Raw genomic sequence first — 24,273 nt, forward strand, 5'->3', positions numbered from 1 at the left:
ATTAGTTTTATATGTGTCCCCAAAATACATGTCATAGTCCTGGAAATACATAATCACGACAGCAACTGATTTACTTGATGGCCCAGTTACTGATGATTTTACCCTTGCTACTGACACTTCCTTAAATACTGTATTCCTTAAACACTTCCTTAAAGTCTCTATTGTCAGACGGTTGTACTAAATATAATCACTAAAGTAACTTGTAAGCATTCATCTGAATCTTTGTCTCCTAGCAAAGCTTTATCACAAAATTTATAAAAGACACATTATTTTGTACTTAAAATTTAAGTTTTCCAAAGTGGCCCAAGTAAAACTGAAGGCCTGATGCCTCCATCTCTAGGGTAACTATAACAAAACCATTGTTACAAGTCAAGAGAGTAAGGGGAAAAATATCAGTATTTGGAAAATGTAGCTTCTAGCTTAAGAAAAAACCCATGGAAGGCTACGAAATGCTTAGATTTCTTCATAATATACAGGATATGCAAGAAGTAAAAAAGGAACATTCACCACGTTAAGAATACATGACCCCACCCTCCACCTTCAAGGCCAGTAATGAGGCATCTTTACATCGTTCTCCCGGACCCTCTGCTTATGTCGTCATGTTGCCTTCTTCTTCCCTTTTTCTGACCCTACTGCTACCCCCTCCTTTTATAAGGACCCTTGTGATTACAATGGGCCCACCCACATAATCCAGGTGTGTTCAGGGAATTAGGGTGCGGGTATATGTGGAGGACTATTATTCAGCCCACCACAGTAAGGAGGTGCAATAAGCATGATGAGAGCTTGCCAAAATGAGACAGAAGCCCCCTTGAAGGGGTTCTCACTGGTCAGAAAATGAGAGTTTGAACATAAAAACAATTCATGATATTCAGTGTGTTCCTAAAATTTGTTACTAAAATACTAGCTCATGAGTCCACACAGATTAAATCAATGGAAGAGAAAGGAAAGCTCTGTTTTTGGTAGAATGCCAACAAATATAAAAGAAGTAATAATGGAAATAGAAAAATCACCATCTGACAAACCATCACAGTGGTAGCTGATTCAGGTAGGAATCATCAATGAACACTAAAGCTGATGAGGAACAGGGTACAGCTGTCCCTCATCCCTTGGTATCAGGGGGACTGGTTCTGGGACCCCCATGTATATCAGAATCATGCATGCTCAAGTTGCTTTTATGAGATGGCATAGTATCTGCATATAAGCTAAGCATTACCTTCCTGTATGCTTTAAATCATCTCTAGATTACTTATAACACCTAATACAATGTGAACTCTGTGTGCAGTGCTGTGCTGTGCTTGGTCGCTCAGTCGTGTCTGATTCTTTGCAGCCCCATGGACTGTAGCCTGCCAGGCTTCTCTGTCCATGGGGATTCTCCAGGCAAGAATACTGGAGTGGGTTACCAGGCCCTCCTTCAGGGGATCTTCCCAACCCAGGGATCGAACCCAGGTCTCCCGCATTGCAGGCAGATTCTTTACCATCTGAGCCACCAGGGAAGCCCAAGAATACTGGAGTGGGTAGCCTATCCCTTCTCCAGGGGATCTTCTTCACCCAGGAATTAAACTGGGGTCTGCTGCATTGCAGGAAGATTCTTTACCAGCTGAGCTACTAGGGAAGCCCAAACTCTGTGTAAACACATGTAAACACAATGGACAGGGAAGCCTGGTGCAGTCCATGGGGTCGCAAAGAGCCGGACACAACTGAGCGACTGAACTGAACTGAACAACATAAATGCTATACAAACAGCTAGCACAGAGCAAGTTCAAGTGTCACTTTAATCCACAGTTGTTTGAATCTGTGAAAGAACCATGGAAACAGAGGGCTGACTATATTGGCATGGCCTCTGATGATCTTCCCATAAAATACACATCTCAACTTAGAAATGTAAAAAGTGGTAACTGTGCAGTGGAGAAAGCTGGTAGACACGAACTTGACAGGTGATCAAGATGAGTATCACTAGCGGGCCAGGTCGTCTAGGCACTAGGTGCCTTCTCACAGTGTGATCAGAAGACCACAGCGGTCTCTGTGCCATTCTTGTGAAAGCTGCTTGTCTTGAGTTGGGACATGAGGAAACATCAAATGGACATGTTGAGAGAAAGTATACACAAGGAAAGGCTTTACTTTTTAAAACTGTCAAGGTCATGAAAGACCAGGAAAGCCTGCGTAACTTAAGGTTGAAGAAAACTAGGAGACACAAAAAGAAATGTAATTATGATCCTGGATTGGATTCTGAGCCAGGAGGAGAAACGAGACATTGCCAGGAAAGCTGATGAAATCTGCATGGGTTCTATGAATTATAAGGTAATGCTGTAAGTGTTAGTTTCTTGATTTGGATACCTACATTTTTGAGAAGAGAGTAAGGGATGAAGGAGAAGAAAGCTGCAGAAAAGTATGTAAAACCGAGTGTTTATAATGCATAAAGCTATTTTTATATGTACATATAAACAGAGAAATACAGAGAATGTAGAGGTGACAGGTTTACAACTTTCAAATGGTTCAGAAAAAGAATAAAGATCATGGCTGAGTGAGAGAAGGAAAAAGCAAATGTGGTAAAATGTTAACAACTGGAGAAGTTGGGTGAAGTTAATTGGGAGTTCTCTGTGCTGTTCTTGCAACTCTTTTGTAAATACATATTTACTTCTAAATAAATCACATATACGTGAAAGATGAATTTCTGAATGTCAAACTAGATTGTATGCAATGCTCCAAACCAGAAGGAGCACAGTCATTGTATCACTGTATAAGTGTTTTTTTTTTTTAAAGTATAAAACACCTGAAGACTTTTATGGCAAACAAACGTAAACAAAACATCAAAGGGCAAGTCTCCTTGAACAATACAGATTATCCCTTATCAATCTAACCAATACTGTAATATTTAGGTTTATTCTTCCTAGAGCTTTTTCAATGCCGTTAGAGCTATTTTTATATACATAAATAGTTTTATAAACAAACACAACTGGTATACATGTTCTGCAAGTTACTTTTTTTGCCCCACTTAAAATGTCTTAAAGATTGTGTCACATAGGTATATTTACTCTATAATCTTTTAAAAAAATTCTTGCTGTTGCAAGGTATTCCATAATATGGTATATCAGAATATATGTTATTCTGTTACTGTTGGACATTTAGGCTGTTCTTTTTTTCCATTTTTCAAACAAATACTAACAATTCTGAACATAAATCTTTGTCATTCTTCACTGTGCATATGTGAGAATATTTCTACATTTTAAAGTGCATTTTAAAATGCTGTTAAACTAACTTCTAAAATAAGTGCATGCTGTATTCCAAAAACACTACATGAGCATCTCTTTAAAAGTATCTCCACCAATAATGAGCAACATTAATCTCCCCAACTCCCTAAAAAATACCCCATAGAACAAAAAGTCTTTTGCAGAACATGTAGAACACAGTCTTATTTTGTATTTCTCAATTATAAGTGTGGTTAAGCATCTTTTCATGTGCATTATGTATACATTAGTATTTTTTCTTCACTAAAATGTCTAATCATAGCCTTTTTATTGGTTTGTAGGAGTTCTTTATATATTATAGATGCTAATCCTTTGTTTATTATATTTATGGCAAATATTTCCTCCTGAGTGTCCTTTAACTTGGCTTGCACTTCCTTTGTCATATAGAAGTTTCATATAAAAATGTAGTCAAATTTGCAATATTTGCATTAGAGGCTGCATCAGTATCCTAAGGCTGCCGTAACAAAGTACCATAAACCATGTGGTATAAAACAACAGAAATTTATTCTCTCTCAGTTCTGGAGTCTAAGTTTGAAATCAAGATACTGGCAGGGCCATACGCTCTCTGAAAGTTCTAAGGGAAGGAAAATCCTTCCTTTCTTTTTCCTAGTTTCTGGTAGTTGCCGGCAATCCTACGCATTCCTTGGTTCACAGCTTCATCACTCCAGTCTTTGCCTCTATCATTACATGGCATCCTCCTTCTGTGTTTGTCTGCATTCAAATTTCCCTTTTGTAAGAATATCAGTCATACCAGAATTAGGGCCCACCCTAATAGAGTATAACATTATTTAACTTGATTACATCAGCAAAGATCTTACTTCCAAGTAAGATCCCATTCACAGCTACCAGAGGTTATGGACTTCACCACGCTTTTTATTTCATTTTTTTGTGGTGGTGGGGGGCGGGGGGGGGGGCACAATTCAACTTCTAACAGAGGGTTTGTTAAAGATTTTTACGTTTATGCTCATGAGACATATTTGTCTATAATTTTCTGTTCTTTTAATGTCTTTGCCAATTTTGGCTTCAGTATTCTTCTATCTTTCTAAAGTAGGCTGGAATTGTTCCCTTCTCTGTTCTCAAGAAGAATATTAAACGTTTGGTATAATTCACTACCGAAGGAAAAGTTTCCACTACTGTGGAAAACTTTTGAATTAAAAATTCATTCACATTCTCTGACAATACAGAGCTATAGTTTCCCCTCATTTTAAGTTACTGCTCCTAAATACCCAATATTGCTAAAAACAATTAGCTATCTACCTAATTCTAGTACTCTTATAATTTTTCTTTCCTCTCCATAAAGTTTATTTCTGGGAATTTTAAGGATTTATCTCTTTATCCTTGGTATTTTACAATTATAAAAAGACAATCTAAGTGTGGATCTATTTTCATTTATCCTATTTAGCACTCAGTAGGCTCATATAATCTGTGGACTCTTTTATCTTCTACTACTTAAAAGTTTCATCCTTTATTTGGGCTTCTTTCTTCTGTTAACTTCTTCAACTATAAGACTGACATTGAAAGTCCTAGATGTAACCTTCATTTCTCCTAAGTTTTCTTACATGTATTCTATCTCTGTCTTTTTGCTCTGTCATCTAGAAGAACTGTGTGGTGCATTCTTTTAGATGAAACTTTGCTCTTTGATATTCGGCCTATTGCTGGAGTTTTTCATTTTCTGGCTCTCTAATGGATTTTTTCTAGTAGTCTTTTCTTATTTCCAGGATCCTACAACCTCACTTACCTTTTGAATATTTATAGTTTTTTAAAAATCTTCTACTCTTTTCTATTACTTTTGTTTTCTCTGATGTTATTTTTTCAGTGCCTATAATAGTTCCTAGGGGATTCCCAGGTAGAACAGTGATAAAGACTCTGCCTGCCAATGCAGGAGATACCAGAGACATGGGTTTAGTCTCCGGGTCGGGAAGATCCCCTGGAGGAAGAAATGACAATCCACTCCAGAATTCTTGCCGGAAAAATTCCACAGAGGGAGGAGTCTGGCAGGCTACAGTCCAAGGGGTTGAAGAGAGTCAAACACAACTGAGCACACACGCACATATTAGTTCCTGTATCTCTTGTAACAAATTAGCATAAACTTGATGGCTTGAAACAATAGAAATTTATTCTCCTACAGGAGGCTGTAAGTCTGGTATCAGTATCACTGGAATAAAGTCAAGCTTGGCAGAGCCATGTTCCCTTCACAAGCTCTAGAGGAGGATCCATTCCTTGCCTCTTTTCACTTCTGGTGGCCATCGGCATTCCTTAGTTTGTGACTGCCTAGCTCTAATCTCTGCCTCGGTGGTACACTGCCTCCTCTTCTGCCTGTGTCAGATTTCCCTTTGCTTCTTATTTATAAGAACACTTGTGACTTAGGGCCCATCTCAAAAAATCCTTAATCACTTCTGCAAAGATCCTTTTCTCCATATAAAACAACATTTACAGGTTCCAGTGATTAGGACCTGGTATCTCTGAGGGACACTTTCATAGTGTTTATTTTCCAAAACTGTTCCATACTAACTATTTTGGGGGGGAAGGGGTTTCATCTGACTTCAAATGTCTCACATGCTTATCTAGGCCAACTGCAATAATTATTTAAAGCAGGGAGCAGGTGGAGGGGTTTGTAGGCATTTATTATTTTGAACTTTCGTCTCTATTTCAGCAAAAATTTGGAGCTTTGCTTCTTTCCGTCCAGTATTTCTGTTTTGTTCCTAGTTGAGAGCAGACATTTCCATTGGGTGCAGTTTGGTACAATGGGGGAAAGATCATGTTAGATTATTAATAATACCCCAAAGAGGGGGCATTATACTTAACCCAAGGCTCCTTTTTTTATATCTATGACTCTAAGCTTGGAGTATTCATAAGTTGCACCTATCTTTTCCAGTAATCTTCTCATGACTGATATCTTCCTTCAATCTGATCTCAGCTGCCCTTTGTCTTTCAGGGTTCCTTATCATTTCTAGCCCACAGAGAAAACCCTTGTGCTTTCCAATATTTTTATAGGTTTTTTTAAATATCATTTTAGATCCCGCCCCTCCCCCCCAAGAGATCTGAGAACACTTGTGAGGCTAGAATGTGTTTGTCATTTGCACCGTTGGTTCAAAATCCAATCAATCAATCTTTTAATCACATTTATGCCATTTCTCACATGATGGCCACCTTATCTTTATTTGTGCCTACCAAGTTGTATGGCTGAATGTTCCCTAAGGTTTATTTTAATAAGCAATTAGATCATACGAACTTCTGAAAACTTTAATTACTTTCATGTTCTGAAGACTTTTTATTACATATTATTATGTAACAGACCAAATATACAAAAGGAAATATATATAATAGGATTGAGAAAAGAGTCTTACTTGTGACAAGTCAAAGATAGTATTTTAAAGAGCTGCTCCAAGGATGCAAAAAATAATGTTCTACTTTTTTCCAAGTTACTTATATATGTCTCAAAAGATAATTTTCAGGCATTGTGCTACACTGAAGAACAAAAAGATTAAAAGTTTCTTACAGAGCTAAATGCTTTAAGAAAACTAAAAATTTCGGTGTACAATTCTACCTTTAGAATTAAGAAAACAGCATAAGTTTAAGGTTGGATCATTCTTAGGTTAACTACCACCACATGTAGCAGATGTTTGCTCTTAAACAGATTCCAACTAAATATATAGGGAGTAATTCAAATTTAACATTTATAATTAAACTTGAACCTCATTCCAGATCTTCTCAAGTGGGCAGTTATAGACTAAATAAACTTTGTTCAGAGGCATAAATGGAGCAGTAATTGATACCCTAAGGATATCACAGAGTTAATGCAATTTTAGATGAATATTAAAAACACCAGCACAGTAGTTACTACACTCGAGTTCTATTCCTATGATTCCATTTATTGGAGCATCCTGGGTCCTGGTTTCATTATATACAACATGAAACCTTTGTATTAGATATGGTATTCCTCTCCAGTCTTCATGTTATGGCACATACAGAAAATGGTGACATGTGAATATCTACTCTGAGAGGAGGCTACTCAAGGATGGAGCCTGGCTCAGGTAATCTTGCTGTCCAGAGAGTGGAGGATGTCTGGGTGCCCCAGGACCACACCTGTGGCATCCACTTAGCTGTGACCTTGTTACTCAAACCGTGGTCTGTAGACTAGCAGTGCTAGCACTTCCGGGAGCTTGTTAAAAACACGGAATCTTGGGCTCTACCCAGTACTACTAGATGAAAATCTGTATTTTAAAGATCCCAAGATGATTTGTGTGTACGGCAAAGTATTGCTGTAAGAAACTTTTAGCTCTAAAATTCAATGAACCTAAGAATTAGTTTTATAGAAGTGTATTCTAGAGTATATTTCATCATCTTATTAAATTCATTATTATAGCTAGAATAAAATAAAAATATATTTGTATACAAATTTATTATTAATTTTTTAACACTGATAAATATTAACTTTTAAATAGAAAAAGGGAAATACATTCACCTGCTTGTATACTTGTCGTAAGTACATGATCTCCTCCACGGTTCCCAAGGATATCAGCCTAAGCACTTTGACATCTCTGCACTGCCCGATCCTATATGCTCTGCAGAAAAATTAAAAACAAAAGGCGACCAAGATCAAGTGAAACAATTTCAAGTTCAGGAGGTAGCTTCATGGATATAAAAATGAAACATCACTAAAATTTTAATTGAAAAAAAATCTCATGTTTAGGTATGTACTGAGCTTTGCGCTTAGTCGCTCAGTCGTGTCCGACTCTCTGCGATCCCATGAACCGTAGCCCGACGGGCTCCTCTGTCCATGTTTACATCGGCTGTATTATTTAATAATAATGTAAAAACAGAAATTCATACAAAAAGGAGTAGAAAACATATACGTATCAATTTCATTTCTGTTATAAACATCACCTTCTACTGTACAAAACTTTTCTTAGATTCAGATTTTTCTTTTTCTTTTTATTTTATTTTATTTAATTAATTTATTTATTTTTTCAGTGGGTTTTGTCATACATTGACATGAATCAGCAATAGATGTACACGTATTCCCCATCCCGATCCCCCCTCCCCCCTCCCTCTCCACCCGATTCCTCTGGGTCTTCCCAGTGCACCAGGTTCGAGCACTTGTCTCATGCATCCCACCTGGGCTGGTGACCTGTTTCACCATAGATAATATACATGCTGTTCTTTCGCAATATCCCACCCTCACGTTCTCCCACAGAGTTCAAAAGTCTGTTCTGTACTTCTGTGTCTCTTTTTCTGTTTTGCATATAGGGTTGTCGTTACCATCTTTCTAAATTCCATATATATGTGTTAGTATGCTGTAATGGTCTTTATCTTTCTGGCTTACTTCACTCTGTATAATGGGCTCCAGTTTCATCCATCTCATTAGAACTGGTTCAAATGAATTCTTTTTAACGGCTGAGTAATATTCCATGGTGTATATGTACCACAGCTTCTTTATCCATTCATCTGCTGATGGGCATCTAGGTTGCTTCCATGTCCTGGCTATTATAAACAGTGCTGCGATGAACATTGGGGTGCACGTGTCTCTTTCAGATCTGGTTTCGTTAGTGTGTATGCCCAGGAGTGGTATTGCTGGGTCATATGGCAGTTCTATTTCCAGTTTTTTAAGAAATCTCCACACTGTTCTCCATAGCGGCTGTACGAGTTTGCATTCCCACCAACAGTGTAAGAGGGTTCCCTTTTCTCCACACCCTCTCCAGCATTTATTGCTTGTAGACTTTTGGATAGCAGCCATTCTGACTGGCGTGTAATGGTACCTCATTGTGGTTTTGATTTGCATTTCTCTGATAATGAGTGATGTTGAGCATCTTTTCATGTGTTTGTTAGCCATCTGTATGTCTTCTTTGGAGAAATGTCTGTTTAGTTCTTTGGCCCATTTTTTGATTGGGTCATTTATTTTTCTGGAATTGAGCTTCAAGAGTTGCTTGTATATTTTTGAGATTAATCCTTTCAGATTTTTCTTTTATGGCAGTCTTAAGCTTACAAAGGACTCCAAAACCACCACCCCCCCCAAAAAAAAACCCTCTCAAAAATGCAAACTAATCCATAGTGACAGAAAGCAGATCAGTGGTTGCTTGGGAATAGGGCCTGAGGGGAGGAAAGAGGGATGGATTACCAAGTGGCACAAAGAAAATTTGAAGGGTGATGGATATGCTTGCTATTTTGATTGTGGTTATGGGTTCATGCTATATTCCTATATCAAGACTTATCAACTGTACACTTCAAATATGTGCAGTTTATTGTATGTTAACTATACTTCAATGAGACTGTTAAAAAAAAAAAAAACCCTGAGGGAAAACAGTTAATCAACTGGCAAGCCTACAGAAACGCAGATTTATACCCTTCATATACTGAGATTTCCACACAGTCTGTCTGACTGGATCACTCAGTTGATCAGCACCCCAGGTGCTTTGATACGGACTGCAGTGCTAATTAAAACTCTAACCTGGCTCACCACTCTGGTTAACTATGGGTACAATCCCTGTCGCTTCTCCCAGGTGGAGGGTTTATTGGATGTTCTGAATGAGATCACCTGCTTCTAAATACCTGTTACAGTCACCGGGGATCATGGGCAAGGCCATACTGCCTCATGCTTGAAAATGTTATAAATTGGGGCAAATTTAACTTTGACCTTATAAAGTCACACTATGTTGTTCTATTTGGTGCTTCCTTTGCCTCCTTTGCCCATTCCTTCTCCCAGAGAAGGGCTTTTACTAGAGGACATACTGGGGTACTGGAAATCTTGCTGTCCCAGAAAAAAATGAGTGCTCTTGCAGCACAGCAAAGCCAGGGATAAGTTACTGCATTGTCACTTGCATCCTGCAGACTGGATAGACAGGGGCTCATAATCCCTTTCTCTCCCACAAGGCATTTGGGTCTAAGGATAATGGATCTAAGGAAATGTCCTTTGGTGTAAGTCAACTGTTTGCTGAGTGACAGACTGTGTTAGAACATTTACTCTTTAATCTTTACAGATAAAACCTTGTAACATGTTATACTGGACCCACACGTCATCAATTTCTAAGTCTATAAAGTACAAATATGTAAAAGGTCTTTAATCATGTAAAGATGAGTGTCAAGAAACTGTTATACAGTGTGGAGGTCAGTATCTTCACTGTTCTTCTCGGTTCCTCCAGCCAGAGTCAACAAAAGGAGAGGGAGAAGAAGAGGAATCCTGTTCATTTAGTTTTATCATCAGCTTTCACTGAATGCCAAAGCAGAGTGAACTCTATTTTGAGGGACCACTGGGATAAGTAAGCTAGGTCCCGATGGCCTAGATGAAAAAGAACAAAATTACAACAAATGTTGTTAAGTCAAAAGGAAATGGAAATTTTTCTGTGGTTTTCATTTGACCGTTTTCCTGAGCAGCTGTCTCTGGGAAGAGGCTGGTTGAAAGTCTAGGCTCTGCAAGTCAGACTGCATGGGTTCAAATTTATTCTATCGTAAGCTGACACTAACTTAATTTCAATTGCATTAAACCACCTTTACAGCTCTGCTATCACTCTTTATTTTATCGATGTTACAAATTGCATTTTTATATGCCATGTATTCATTAGCAGAATAGTTATAATTTTTTTTATGCACTTGTCTTTTAAAATTGTATAGAAAACAAGAATTATAACTCAAAGTTAAAATAATACTAATTTTGATGCTTGTCCGTGTATCAATGGGAATTCAGATGACTATTATACCTCTACTGTGGGCAAGAATCCCTTAGAAGAAATGGAGTAGCCCTAGCATTACACAAGAGTCCAAAATGCAGTACATAAGAGTCCGAAATGTAGTACTCGAGTACAATCTCAAAAACAACAGAATGATCTTGGTTTGTTTCCAAGGCAAATCATTCAATATCACAGTAATCCAAGTCTATGCACCAACCACCAGTGCTGAAGAAGCTGAAGTTGAATGGCTCTATTAAGATCTACAAGACCCTCTAAAACTATCACCAAAAAAAGATTCCAGCAGACTGGAATGCAAAAATAGGGGATGAAGAGGTATCTGGAGTAACAGGCAAGTTTGGCCTTGGAGTACAAAATGAAGCGGGACAAAGGCTAACAGAGTTTTGCCAAGAGAACATACTGGTCATACCAAACACCCTCTTTCAACAACACAAGAGAAGACTCTGCCCATCACCAGATGTTCAATACTGAAATCAGATTGACTACATTCTTTGCAGTTGAAAACAGAGAAGCTCTATACAGTCAGCAAAAACAAGATTGGGAGCTGACTGTGGGTCAGATCATAAACTCCTTATTGCCAAACTCAGACTTAAATTGAAGAAAGTAGGGAAAACCATGAGGCCATTCAGGTAGGACCTAAATTAAATCCTTATGATTATACACTGGAAGTGACAAATAAATTCAAGGGATTAGATCTGATAGACAGAATGTATGAAGAACTATGGATGGAGATTCCTAATACTGTACAGGAGGCAGTAATCAAAACCATCCCCAAGAAAAAGAAATGCAAAAAGGCAAAATGGCTGTCTGATGAGGCCTCACAAATAGCTAAGAAAAGAAGAGAAGTGAAACACAAAGGATAAAAGGATAGATAGACCCATCTGAATGCAGAGTTCCAAAGAAGAGCAAGGAGAGAGAAGAAAGCCATCTTAAGTGAACAATGGAAAGAAAGAGAGGAAAACAACAGAATGGGGAAGACTAGAGGTCTCTTCAAGAAAATTAGAGATACCAAGGGAACATTTCATGCAGAGATGGGTATAATAAAGGACAGAAACGGTATGGACCTACCAGAAGCTAAACATATTAAGAAGAGGAGGCAGGAACACACAGATGAATCGTACAAAAAAGGTCATAACGATCCAGATAACCATGACGGTGTGATCACTTACCTAGAGGCAGACATCCAGGAGTGTGAAATCAAGTGGACCTTAGGAAGCATTACTACCAACAAAGCTAGTGAGGGTGATGGAATTCCAGCTGAGCTATTTCAGATCCCAAAAGATGATGCTGTTAAAGTGCTACACTCAATATGCCAGCAAATTTGGAAAACTCAGCAGTGGCCACAGGACTGGAACAGGTCAGGTTTCATTCCAATCTCAAAGAAGGGTAACGCCAAAGAATGTTCAAACTGCAGCACAATTGTACTCATCTACCATGCTAGTAAAGTGAAAGTCACTTAGTTGTGTCCGACTCTGCAACCCCATGGACTATACAGTCCCTGGAATTCTCTAGGCCAGAATACTGGAGTGGGTAGGCTTTCCCTTCTCCAGGGGATCTTCCCAACCCAGGGGTCAAACCCAGGTCTCCCACATTGCAGGTGGATTCTTTACCAGCTCAATCACAAGGGAAGCCCACCATGTTAGTTAAAAGAATGCTCAAAATCCTTCAGGCTAGGCTTTAACAGTACATAAATCGAGAACCTCCAGATGTACAAGTTAGATTTAGAAAAGGCAGAAGAGCCAGAAATCAAATTGCCAACATCCATTAGATCAAAGAAAAAACAAGGGAATTTCAAAAAAAATCTACTTCTGCTTCATTGACTACATTAAAGATTTTGACTGTGTGGATCACCACAAGCTATGGAAAATTCTTCAAGAGATGGGAATACCAGACCACCTTTCCTGCCTCCAGAGAAACCTGTATACAGGTCAAGAAGCAACAGTTAAAACCAGACATGGAACAATGAACTGGTTCAAAATTGGGAAAGGAGTACGTCAAAGTTGTATACTGTCACCTTGCTTATTTGATGTCTGTGTAGAATACATCATGTGAAACGCTGGGCAGAAGGAAGCTCAAGCTGGAATCAAGATTGCTGTGGGAAATATCAATGATCTCAGATATGCAGATGATACCATCCTAATGGCAGGAAGTGAAGAGGAACTAAAGAACCTCTTGATGAAAGTGTAAGAGGAAAGGGAAAAAGCTGGCTTAAAACTCAACATTAAAAAACTAAGACCATGGCATCCAGTCCCATCACTTCATGAAAAACAGATGTGGAAAAAATAGAAACAATGACAGACTTTATTTTCTTGGGCTTCAAAATCACTGTAGACAGTGCTGCCATAAAATTAAAAGATGCTTGCTTCTTGGAAGAAAGCTATGACAAACCTAGAGCAGAGACATCACTTTGCCAACAAAGTTCCATGTCAAAGCTATAGTTTTTCCAGTAGTTATGTATTAATGTGAGAGCTGGACCATAAAGATGGCTGAGCACCAAAGTATTGATGCTTTTGAACTGTGGAGCTGGAGAAGACTCTTGGAGAGTCTCTTGGACAGCAAGGAGATCAAACTAGTCAATCCTAAAGGAAATCAACCCTTAATATTCATTGGAAGGACTGATGCTGAAGCTGAAGCTCCAATACACTGGTCACCTGATGTGAAGAGCTGACTCACTGGAAAAGACCCTGATGCTGGGAAAGACTGAGGGCAATAGGAAAAGGGAGTGACAGAGGATAAGATGGTTGAATGGCATCATCAACTCAATGGACACGAATTTAAGCAAACTCTGGGATATAGTGAAAGACAGGGAAGCCTGGCGTGCTGCAGTCCATGAGGTTGCAAAGAGCTGGACAGGACTGAAGGACTGAACTAACAATGTGATGTTGAGTTATCAGAGTCCATTCATCTGAAATTGAAACTCTCTCCCAAACACTTTACATATCAATAGAACAGAATAAAGAGCCCAGAAATAAACTCATGCACCTGTAGACAACTAATCTATGACAAAGATGGCAAGAATATATAATGGACAAAATAGTCTCTTCAACAAGTGGTTCTTGGAAAACTGGACAGCCACATGTAAAACAATGAGAACAGAATATTTCCTCACCACCAACAAAATAATCAAAATGTATTAAAGACCTAAATCTATGTTCTGAAACCATAAAACTCCTAGAAGAGAACAGAGAACAATCTATGACATAAACTGTATCAACTGTTTTTAGATCAGTTTCCTAAGGCAAGGGAAACAACAGCAAACATAAACAAATTAAATTTAATTAAACTTACAAGGTATTGCACAGCAAAGGAGACCATTGACAAAATGAGACAATGACCTAAGGAATGGGAGAAAATATTTGCAAATGATATGACCAACATGGGGTTATTATCCAAAAAATATAAATAGCTCATACAACTGAGTATCAAAAAAACAATGTCAAAAAAACTAAACAACCCAATCAAAAATGGGGCAGACAACCTGCAGAGAAATCTTCCTAAGAAGCTAACAGGAACCTGAAAAGATGGTCAATGTCACTAATTATTAGAGAAATGCAAATCAAAGCCAAAATGAGCTATCAGCTAACACCTCTTAGAATAGCTGTCATCACAAGACCACAAACAACTGTTGGCAAGGATGGAGAAAAAAAGGAACCCTTGTACACTACTGGTAGGAATGTAAATCGGTGCAGACACTATGGGAAACAGTAGAGAGTCCTCCAAAACTAAAAATAGAACTGTGATATGATCCAGCAATCCCACTTTTGTGTATATATCTAAAAAAATGAAAACACTAATTTAAATAGATTCATGCACTCCAATGTCCATAGAAGTATTAACTACAATAGCCAAGGTATGGAAGCAATCCAGTGTCCATCAACATACAAATGGATAAGATGTGGTATACATATAAGAATAGATTATTGTTGTTGTTCAGTCACCTAGTCATATCCGACTCTTTGTGACCCCATGGACTGCAGCACACCAGGCCTCCCTGTCCCTTACTATCTCCTGAAGTTTGCCAAGTTCATGTCCATTGCATCAGTGATGCCATCCAGCCATCTCATCCTCTGACGCCCTCTTCTCTGCCCTCAATCTTTCCCAGCACCAGGGACCTTTCAAATGAGTTGGCTGTTCATATCACATGACCAAAATACTGGAGCTTCAGCTTCAGTATCAGTCCTTCCAATGAATACTCAAGGTTGATTTCCCTTACGATTGACTGGTTTGATCTCCCTGCTGTCCAAGGGACTTTCAGGAGTCTTCTCCACCATAATTTGAAGCATCAATTCTTTGGCGCTCTGCCTTCTTTACGGTCCAGCTCTTACAACTGTACATCACCACTGGGAAGACCGTAGCCCTGACTATACAGGGCAGGCAGAGTAATGTCTCTGCTTTTCAACACACTGTCTAGGTCTGTCATAGCTTTCCTATGGATTATTTCTCAGCCATGAAAAAGAATGAAATTCTGCCAATTACAGCATCATGGATGAACCTAGAGAACATTATCCTTACTGAATTAAATCAGAGAAAGATAAATACTATATGATATCACTTAGATGTGGAACCTAAGAAATAAAACAAATGAATACGTATATAGGAAAACAGAAACACAATTACAAAAATAGAAAACAAGTGTTTGCCCCTGGGGTCAGGGAAGGGGCTAAGGACAAGATAGGGTAATGGGATTAAAAAAGACAAACTACTGTATATAAAATAGATTAGCAACAAGAAGATATTGCATAGTACAGGGAATTACAGCCATTATCTTATAATAACTTTCAATGAAGTACAATCTGTAAAAATATTGAATCACTATCTGTATACCCAAAACTAATATAATACTGTAAATCAACAATACTTTGTTTATAGAACACTATAATGTTATATGTCAGTTACATTGCAATAATAAAAATAAAAAATACAACTTTAAAATATACTAAAATGAATTGACAGTTGATCATATGATACAGAAGAATGGATCAGTGGGCTGGCAGACATAGCAGTGGAAATCACTAAAGCTGAACAGAAAAAGGAAAAATAATAAAAAGTAAGAAGGACAGTTTGAGACCTCTGGAACTATATGAAACATACTAGCATTCACATAATAGGGGTCCCAGAGAAAGGGGCAGAGGCCATATTTGAAGACATAGCTGTAAAATTCCCTAACTTGGAAAAAAAGATATTCAGGTCCAGAAAGCACAAAAAGTTCCAAACAGGACCAAACCAAACAGGATCACACCAAGAAACGTTGTAATTAAAATGTCAAAAATTAAAGATAAGGAGAAAAAGGAAAAGCAACAAGTTATATACAAAGGCAAATCCACAATGCTATGAGCATTGTGGAGAAATGGTGCAGGCCAAAAGGGAGTGACATAATATACTTAAAGTGATGAAAGGGAAAAACCTACAAATAAGAATATTCTAATTAGTAAAGCTTTCATATAGATCTGGAGAGATCAAAAGTTTCACAGATAAGTAAAAGCTGAGTTCTGTGCCACCAAACCAAATTCCAAGCAATGTTACAGAGACTTTTCTGTGTGAAAAAGAAAAGGCCACAACTAGATACATGAAAATTACGGAAGGAAAAAATCTCACTGGTAAAGGCAAATATACAGTAAAGGTAGTAAATCAACTATGTATAAAGCTAGTAGGAAGGTTAAAAGACAAAAGTAGTAGAATTAAGTATATCCATAAAAGTAGTTAAGGGACACACAAAACAAAAAGATATAAAATATGATGTAAAAAATAATAAACATTCTTGGGGGGGAGAGTAAAAATTTAGGGTCGTTAAGTGTGTGTGAACTTAAAAGATCAGCAACTTAAAATAATCATTAAACTTAAAAGATTTTCCACAACAAAGGAAACTATAAGCAAGGTGAAAAGACAGCCTTCAGAATGGGAGAAAATAATAGCAAACGAAGAAACAGACAAAGGATTAATCTCAAATATATACAAGCAACTCCTGCAGCTCAATTCCAGAAAAATAAATGACCCAATCAAAAAATGGGCCAAAGAACTAAACAGACATTTCTCCAAAGAAGAAATACAGATGGCTAACAAACACATGAAAAGATGCTCAACATCACTCATTATCAGAGAAATGCAAATCAAAACCACAATGAGGTACCATTACACGCCAGTCAGAATGGCTGCTCTCCAAAAGTCTACAAGCAATAAATGCTGGAGAGGGTGTGGAGAAAAGGGAACCCTCTTACACTGTTGGTGGGAATGCAAACTAGTACAGCCACTGAGGAGAACAGTGTGGAGATTCCTTAAAAAACTGAAAATAGAACTGCCATATGACCCAGCAATCCCACTCCTTGGCATACACACTGAGGAAACCAGATCTGAAAGAGACACATGTATCCCAATGTTCACCGCAGCACTGTTTATAATAGCCAGGACATGGAAGCAACCTAGATGCCCATCAGCAGACGAATGGATAAGAATGCTAAACACCAATACACCAGAAAGATAAACACCAATACATCAGAAAGATAAACACCAATACAGTATACTAACACATATATATGGAATTTAAAAAGATGGTAACGATAACCCTATATGCAGGACAGAAAAAGAGACACAGATGTATAGAACAGACTTTTGGACTCTGTGGGAGAAGGCGAGGGTGGGATGATCTGAGAGAATAGCATTGAAACATGTATATTATTAAGTGTGAAACAGATCGCCAGCCCAGATTGGATGCATGAGACAAGTGCTCAGGGCTGGTGCACTGGGATGACCCAAAGGGATGGGATGGGGAGGGAGGTGGGAGGGGGGATCAGGATGAGGAACACATGTAAATCCATGGCTGATTCATGTCAATGTATGGCAAAAACCACTACAATATTGTAAAGTAATTAGCCCCCAACTAATAAAAATAAATGAAAAAAAAAATCATGTACATAGACAGTTGTTGTTTAGTCACTAAGTCATGTCTGACTCTGACTGTAGCCTGCCAGGCTCCCCTCTCTCCATGGGATTTCCCAGGCAAGAATACTGGAGTGGGTTGCCATTTCCTCCTCCAGGGACTCTTCTTGACCCAGGGATCGAACCCATGTCTCCTGCCTTGGCAGGCTAATTCTTTACCACTGTGCCATCAGGGAAGCCCCATAAATAGACAGAGTGCTATATTAAATCTTACAGTAGCCACAAACCAAAAATCTAAACATATGGAAAAAAGAGAAAGGAATACCAACGTAACACTAAATATACCTATCAAATCACAAAGAAGATAACAAAAGAAGAAAGGAAGAAAAAAGAACCACAGAAACAACCACAGCACAAGAAAATGTAAAGGAGAACATATCTATCAATAACTACTTTAAAAGAACATGAACTAAATGCTGCAATCAAAAGACATAGAGTAGCTGAATGGATACAAACACAAGAGCCATCTATATGCTACCTGTAAGAGGCTCACTCTTGAGTTACAGACACGCAGACTGAAACTGAGGAGATGGGAAAAGATATTCCTTCCAAATGCAAAAGAAAAGAAAACTGGGGTAGCAACACACGCCAGAAAAAATAAGACTTTAAAACAAAGACTGCAGAAGTGACAAAGACATTACATAATGATCAAGGGATCAATTCAAGAAGGAGGTATAACAATTGTAAATGCATATGCATCTGGGAAAGGAGTACCTACATACATAAAGCAAATATTAACAGACATAAAAGGAGAGACTGACGGTAACACCATTAATAGTAGGGAACTTTAACACCCCACTGACATCACTGGGGTTAGTGAACATCCAGAGAGAAAATGAATTAGGAAACACTGGTCTTAAACAACATATTATACCAGATGGACTAAATAGATAAAGATAGAATATTTCATCCAAAAGCAGAAGAATGACCTTTGTTTCAAGTTCACACGGAACACTGTCCAGGACAGACCATATGTTAGGCAACAAAACAAGTAAATTTAGTAAATTTAAGATTGGAATCATATCAAGCATCTTTTTCTGACCATAACTATAGAGAGGAGAAATCAACCAGTTAAAAACAAATCTGCAAAAACACAACTATGTGAGTTTAAACAATACATTATTAAAAAACAATGAATCACTGAAGAAATCAATGAACAAATAAAAATATACCTGCAGACAAATGAAAATGGAAACACAGTGATCCAAAATGTATGGGACTCAGTAAGAGCAGTTTCAAGGCTTATACCATTACAAGCCTCCCTCAAGAAACAAGAAAAAACCCAAATGAAAAACCTAAACCTAACTTACACCTCAAGGAACTAGAAAAAGAACAAAACTGAAAGTTAGTGAAGGAAAGAAATAAACATCAGAGCAGAAATAAATGACACAGAGACTAAAAAATTTGAACAGATCAATGAAACTAGAAGCTGGTTCTTCAAAAGGATAACAAAAATTGATTTAGCCAGATTCTTCAAGGAAAAAAGGGAGAAAACTAAAATCAATAAAATCAGAAATGAAAATGGAGAAGTCATAACTGACATCACAGAAATACAAGGGATCATAAAAGATTACTACAATTATACACCAATAAAGTGAATAACTAAGAAATGAACAAAATAGTAGAAATGAATCTCAAGACTGAACCATGAACAAATAGAAATTTTGAACAGACTAATTACTAGTAATAATATTGAATTGATAATAAAAAAACTACCAACAACAAAGAAGTCTAGGACCAGACAGCTTCACAGATGAATTCAACATTCAGAGAAGAGTTAACACTATCTTTCTCAAACTACTCACTCTCATTTTGAACTCATTCTATGAGGTCAGCATTGCCCTCATACCAAAACCAGGCAAACATATCATAAAAATCACAGATAGTATCACTGATGAACACAGAAGCAAAAATCCTCAACAAAATGTAGCAAACTGAATTCAACAACACGTTAAAAGGATCATACATCATGATCAAGTGAGATTTATCCCAGGGATGCAAGGGATTCAATATCTGCAAATCAACTGATGTGATATACCATGTTAACATATAGAAGAATAAAAATTATATTATCTTAATAAATGTGGGAAAAGCTTTCAACAAAATTTAACACCCATTTATGATAAAAAAAGAAAAAAACTCAATAAACTGAAAATAGAGGGAACATGCCCCAACATAAAAAAGGCCAGATATAAGGCCACAGCTAACAATATACTCAAACCCAAGTTAGAGGGGAAGAAGTAAAACTCAGTGTTTATAGATGATGACACTATATACAGAAAATCCTAAAGATGCAAGAAAAAAATATTACAGCTCATCAATGAATCTGGTAAAGCTGCAGAATACAAAATTAATATACAGAAGTCTGTTACATTCTATACATTAAAAATGCTCCATTAGAGAAATAACAAAAATCTCATTTACAATCATATCAAAAAGAATAAAATATCTAGAAATAAATTTAACTAAAGAGGTAAAAGAATTGTATTCAGAAAGCTTTCAGACAATGATGAAATGGACTGCTTAAGAAAGCTGGGTTTCCAGCCTTCCTGGTAGCTCAGGCGGTAGAGAAAGCTGGGTTTCCATGCTTTACGATCTGGTGCAAACAACCACTGGAAGAGTATTTTGTCAGATTTCCCACTTACTTATAAAATTTATGAAGTGATTCTTCCAGTTTTGATCAAGGAGCACATGTTATAGGCCAATCCCTCTTCATGTACAAAGTATGGGACAGGAATCTGTTTTAGAGTCAGCACATTAATTTGCTGGGATGATGTGCTCTGGTCTACTCTCATATCCTGACGTTGCTGATCCCATGCTTGAAAATTCTCTATGCTCTCCAGTTGACTTTGGACTGTGGCTTTTCTCTGCTGGTCGCTTCATCATAAAAAAATTTTTCATGAGTTTCTTAAAACTTCTGACCCACTAGTAGTGGCCTTTTACACTTTCCTGCAGGAGTAGGGATTTATTCTCTCTTCTAAATTAATCTTGTCACAATAATGAGATTTTGAGATGGAGGGGGAAATAAATGACTAACAGCCTGCCATTTGGATTTAAAAGTTCAGGGTTATCTTAAACAAAAGTTTAAAAAAATTTGACAATGGTTTCCTTATCTTCTAATCACAGTCACATTACAGGCAACCTAAAAAATTCAGGAGCACTTTTAGATTAACGCATTTATAGATCACATCAAATTTTGTCACCATTGTACCTGTCAATTGCTTGAAGATCATTGGCTGGATTCCATGTAGGATCAAATAATACAACCACGTTGGCACCAACAAAATTAAGGCCTAGTCCACCAGCCCTGGAGTAAATGTAAAAAAAAGCACATTAAAACAGTAAAAATAAATTTTGCTCTGCAACTCAATGATGCCAGGTTTCTATAACAAAATAAATAAAATATTACATTAACATTATAAAAGTAAGGTAATTAAAATACAAATATACCACAAGGAAAATTGCTATGGAACTTTTTTTTTTGTACTACTCGAGAATATTCCTGAAGAACTATGGACAGAGGACCATAACATTGTATAGGAGGCAGTGATCAAAACCATCCCAAAGAAAAAGTAATGCAAGAAGGCAAAGTGGTTGTCTGAGGAGGCTTTACAAATAGATGAGAAAAGAAGAGAAGGGAAAGGCAAAGGAGAAAGGGAAGGATAGACTCAAGTGAATGCAGAGTTCCAGAGAAGAGCAAGGAGAGATAAGAAGGCCTTCTCAAATGGACAATGCAAACAAATGGAAAACAACAGAATGAGAAAGATTGGAGATCTCTTCAAGAAAACTGGAGATACCAAGGGAACATTTCATGCAAGAATGGACGGGATAAAGGACAAACATAGTAAGGACCTGACAGAAGCAGAAGAGATTAAGAAGAGATGGCAAGAACACAGAGAACTACACAAAAAAGATCTTAACGACCCAGAAAACCACGAAGGTATGGTCACTCACCTAGAGCCAGACACCCTGGAGTGTCAAGTCAAGTGGGCCTTAGGAAGCATTACTAAGAACAAAGCTAGTGGAGGTAATGGAATTATAGCTGAGCTATTTCAAATCCTAAAAGATGATGGTGTTAAAATGCTACACTCAATATGTCAGCAAATTTGGAATACTCAGCAGTGCCCACAGGACTAGAAAAGGTCAGGTTTCATTTCAATCTCAAAGAAGGGCAATGCCAAAGAATGTTCAAACTACCATATAACTGCACTCATTTCCCATGCTAGCAAGCTTATGCTCAAAATCCTACAAGCTAGGCTTCAGCAGTACATGAACTGAGAACTTCCAGATGTACAAGCTGGGTTTAGAAAAGGCAGAGGAACCAGAGATCAAATTGCTAACATTTGTTGGATCATAGAGAAAGTAAGGGAAATCCAGAAAAACATCAATTTGTGCTTCAATGACTATGTTAAAGCCTTTGACAGTGTGGATAACAGCAAACAATGGAAATTCCGAAAGATGGGAATACCAGACCACCTTACCTGTCTCCTGAGAAACCTGTATGCAGATCAAGAAGCAGTTAGAATCAGCCATGGAACAATGGACTGGTTCAGAACTGGGACGGGAGTATGACAAGGCTCTGTATTGTCACCCTGCTATGCAGACTACCTCATGCAAAATGCTGGGCTAGGTGAATCTCAAGCTGGAATCAGGACTGCCAGGAGAAATATCAACAACCTCACATATGCAGATGATACCACTCTAATGGCATAAAGTGAAGAGGAACTAAAGAGCCTCTCTTTGAGGGTGAAAGAGGAGAGTGAAAAAGCTGGCTTAAAACTCATCATTCAAATACTAAGATCACAGCATACAGTCCCATCACTTCACAGCAAACAGAAGGGGAAAAAGTGGAAGCAGTGACAAATTTTCTTTTCTTGGGCTCCAAAATCACTATGGACAGTGACTGCAACCATGAAATTAGAAGACGCTTGCTCCTTGGAAGGAAAGCTATAACAGACCCAGACTATATTAAAAAGCAACGAAATCACTTTGCCAGCAAAGGTCCATATAGTCAAAGCTGCAGCTTTTCCAGTAGTCATGTACAGATATGAGGGCTGGAGCATAAAGAAGGCTGAGCACCAAAGAACTGATGCTTTTGAATTGCGGCACTGGAGAAGACTCTTGAGAGTCCTTGGACCACAAGGAGATCTGACCAGTCAATCCTAAAGGAAATCAACCCTGAATATTCATTGGAAGGACTGATTCTGAAGTAGAAGCTCTAATACTTTGGCCACCTGATGCAAAGAGATGACTCACTGGAAAAGATCCTGATTCTGGGAAAGACTGAAGGCAAAAGAAGGGGGAAGCAGAGGATGGGATGTTTAGAGACATCACTGACTCCATGCACACGCATCTTAGCAAATTCTGGGAGACAGTGAAGGACAGGAGAGCCTGGCATGCTGCAGTCCATGGGGCTGCAAACAGTGGGACATGACTTAGTGACTGAACAAGAATAACAGAGTATCTCTAAGAAGTTTGAGCATTAGAGCTCATTTAAGTAGGCTGTGCTGGTTTTTACATTTTTTGGATACTCAAATACTATTATCTAGGATTTTCCTAACATAACTTTTAAAAACTGCTAATATACTCTAGCTAAATAAATATATACACTTAAAAAATGTACTTGTCTTTATTCCTCTAAGTGCAGCTGAAAACCCTGGACATTATATATAAAATGAAACACAAGATTATGAAAGCTGGAGGGAACACAGATTGGTTACAGACCACAAGAGAAACGACATGGCAGTGAGTTTCCTGGCTGTATTTTTGCCTAATGTATCCCAGATTGGAATACCAGAGTGGGTTTCCATGGCCTTCTCCAGGGAAATCTTCTCCACCCAGGGATCGAACCTGGGTCTCTTGCATTGCAGGCAGATTCTTTACTGTCTGAGTGACCTGGGAAGTCACTGAACTGGAAATGCCAGGAGCAAACAGTCAGAGACCAAAAAAAAGAAAGAAACCCAAGAAAAGCCTCTTCCTTTAGGCAAAGAACCAGGAAGGGCATAGAGTTTTAAGACAGAAAAATGAAGACAATTAACCAGCCTATTATTGCAAACACCATAGAAAAAAAATCTGTGGCCCTAACCCTCACTTGGTCATCCAAGACTGAGTGGGGAGACTGAACTTCCGTCTTTGCCTGACAGTAAAGAGGGGCCTCTCATGCTCATTCAGGTGGTGTCAGGGAAGACCGATAAAGGAGCTGGAACTTCTGACTGCTGCCAAGCTATAACCAAGGTCCCCTCTGCAGTACGGGGTAAGCCATGCAGAAGGAGCAATAAAGTGCCGCAAACCAACACAGGCCAAGCAAGAGACATGGATTTCTACCTCACGTGGCTGGCATGGTATCTGGCTAAAAGAGAAGTTTTAAATAAGATAGAGTCTCATAACATAATACTCAAAACATCAAGTATACA

At 38.1% G+C, this 24,273-nt stretch overlaps 1 protein-coding gene across 5 annotated transcripts in view; it reads right to left on the reverse strand.

Annotated features, from left to right (window-relative positions):
* The window catches only part of ERCC6L2 (ERCC excision repair 6 like 2), a 184,333-nt gene that overhangs the window by 73,975 nt on the left and 86,085 nt on the right, over positions 1 to 24,273 (reverse strand). For all 5 annotated transcript variants that reach the window (XM_043927420.1, XM_043927421.1, XM_043927417.1 and 2 more), the window contains 2 exons: positions 21,072 to 21,167; positions 7,711 to 7,810 (listed from right to left, as the gene is read on the reverse strand). In XM_043927420.1, coding sequence (XP_043783355.1) covers positions 7,711 to 7,810; positions 21,072 to 21,167 — 196 coding nt within the window. The remainder of the gene's footprint in view (positions 1 to 7,710; positions 7,811 to 21,071; positions 21,168 to 24,273) is intronic.

Source organism: Cervus elaphus, chromosome 16 (assembly GCF_910594005.1).
Source record: "Cervus elaphus chromosome 16, mCerEla1.1, whole genome shotgun sequence".
Lineage (NCBI taxonomy): Eukaryota > Metazoa > Chordata > Mammalia > Artiodactyla > Cervidae > Cervus > Cervus elaphus.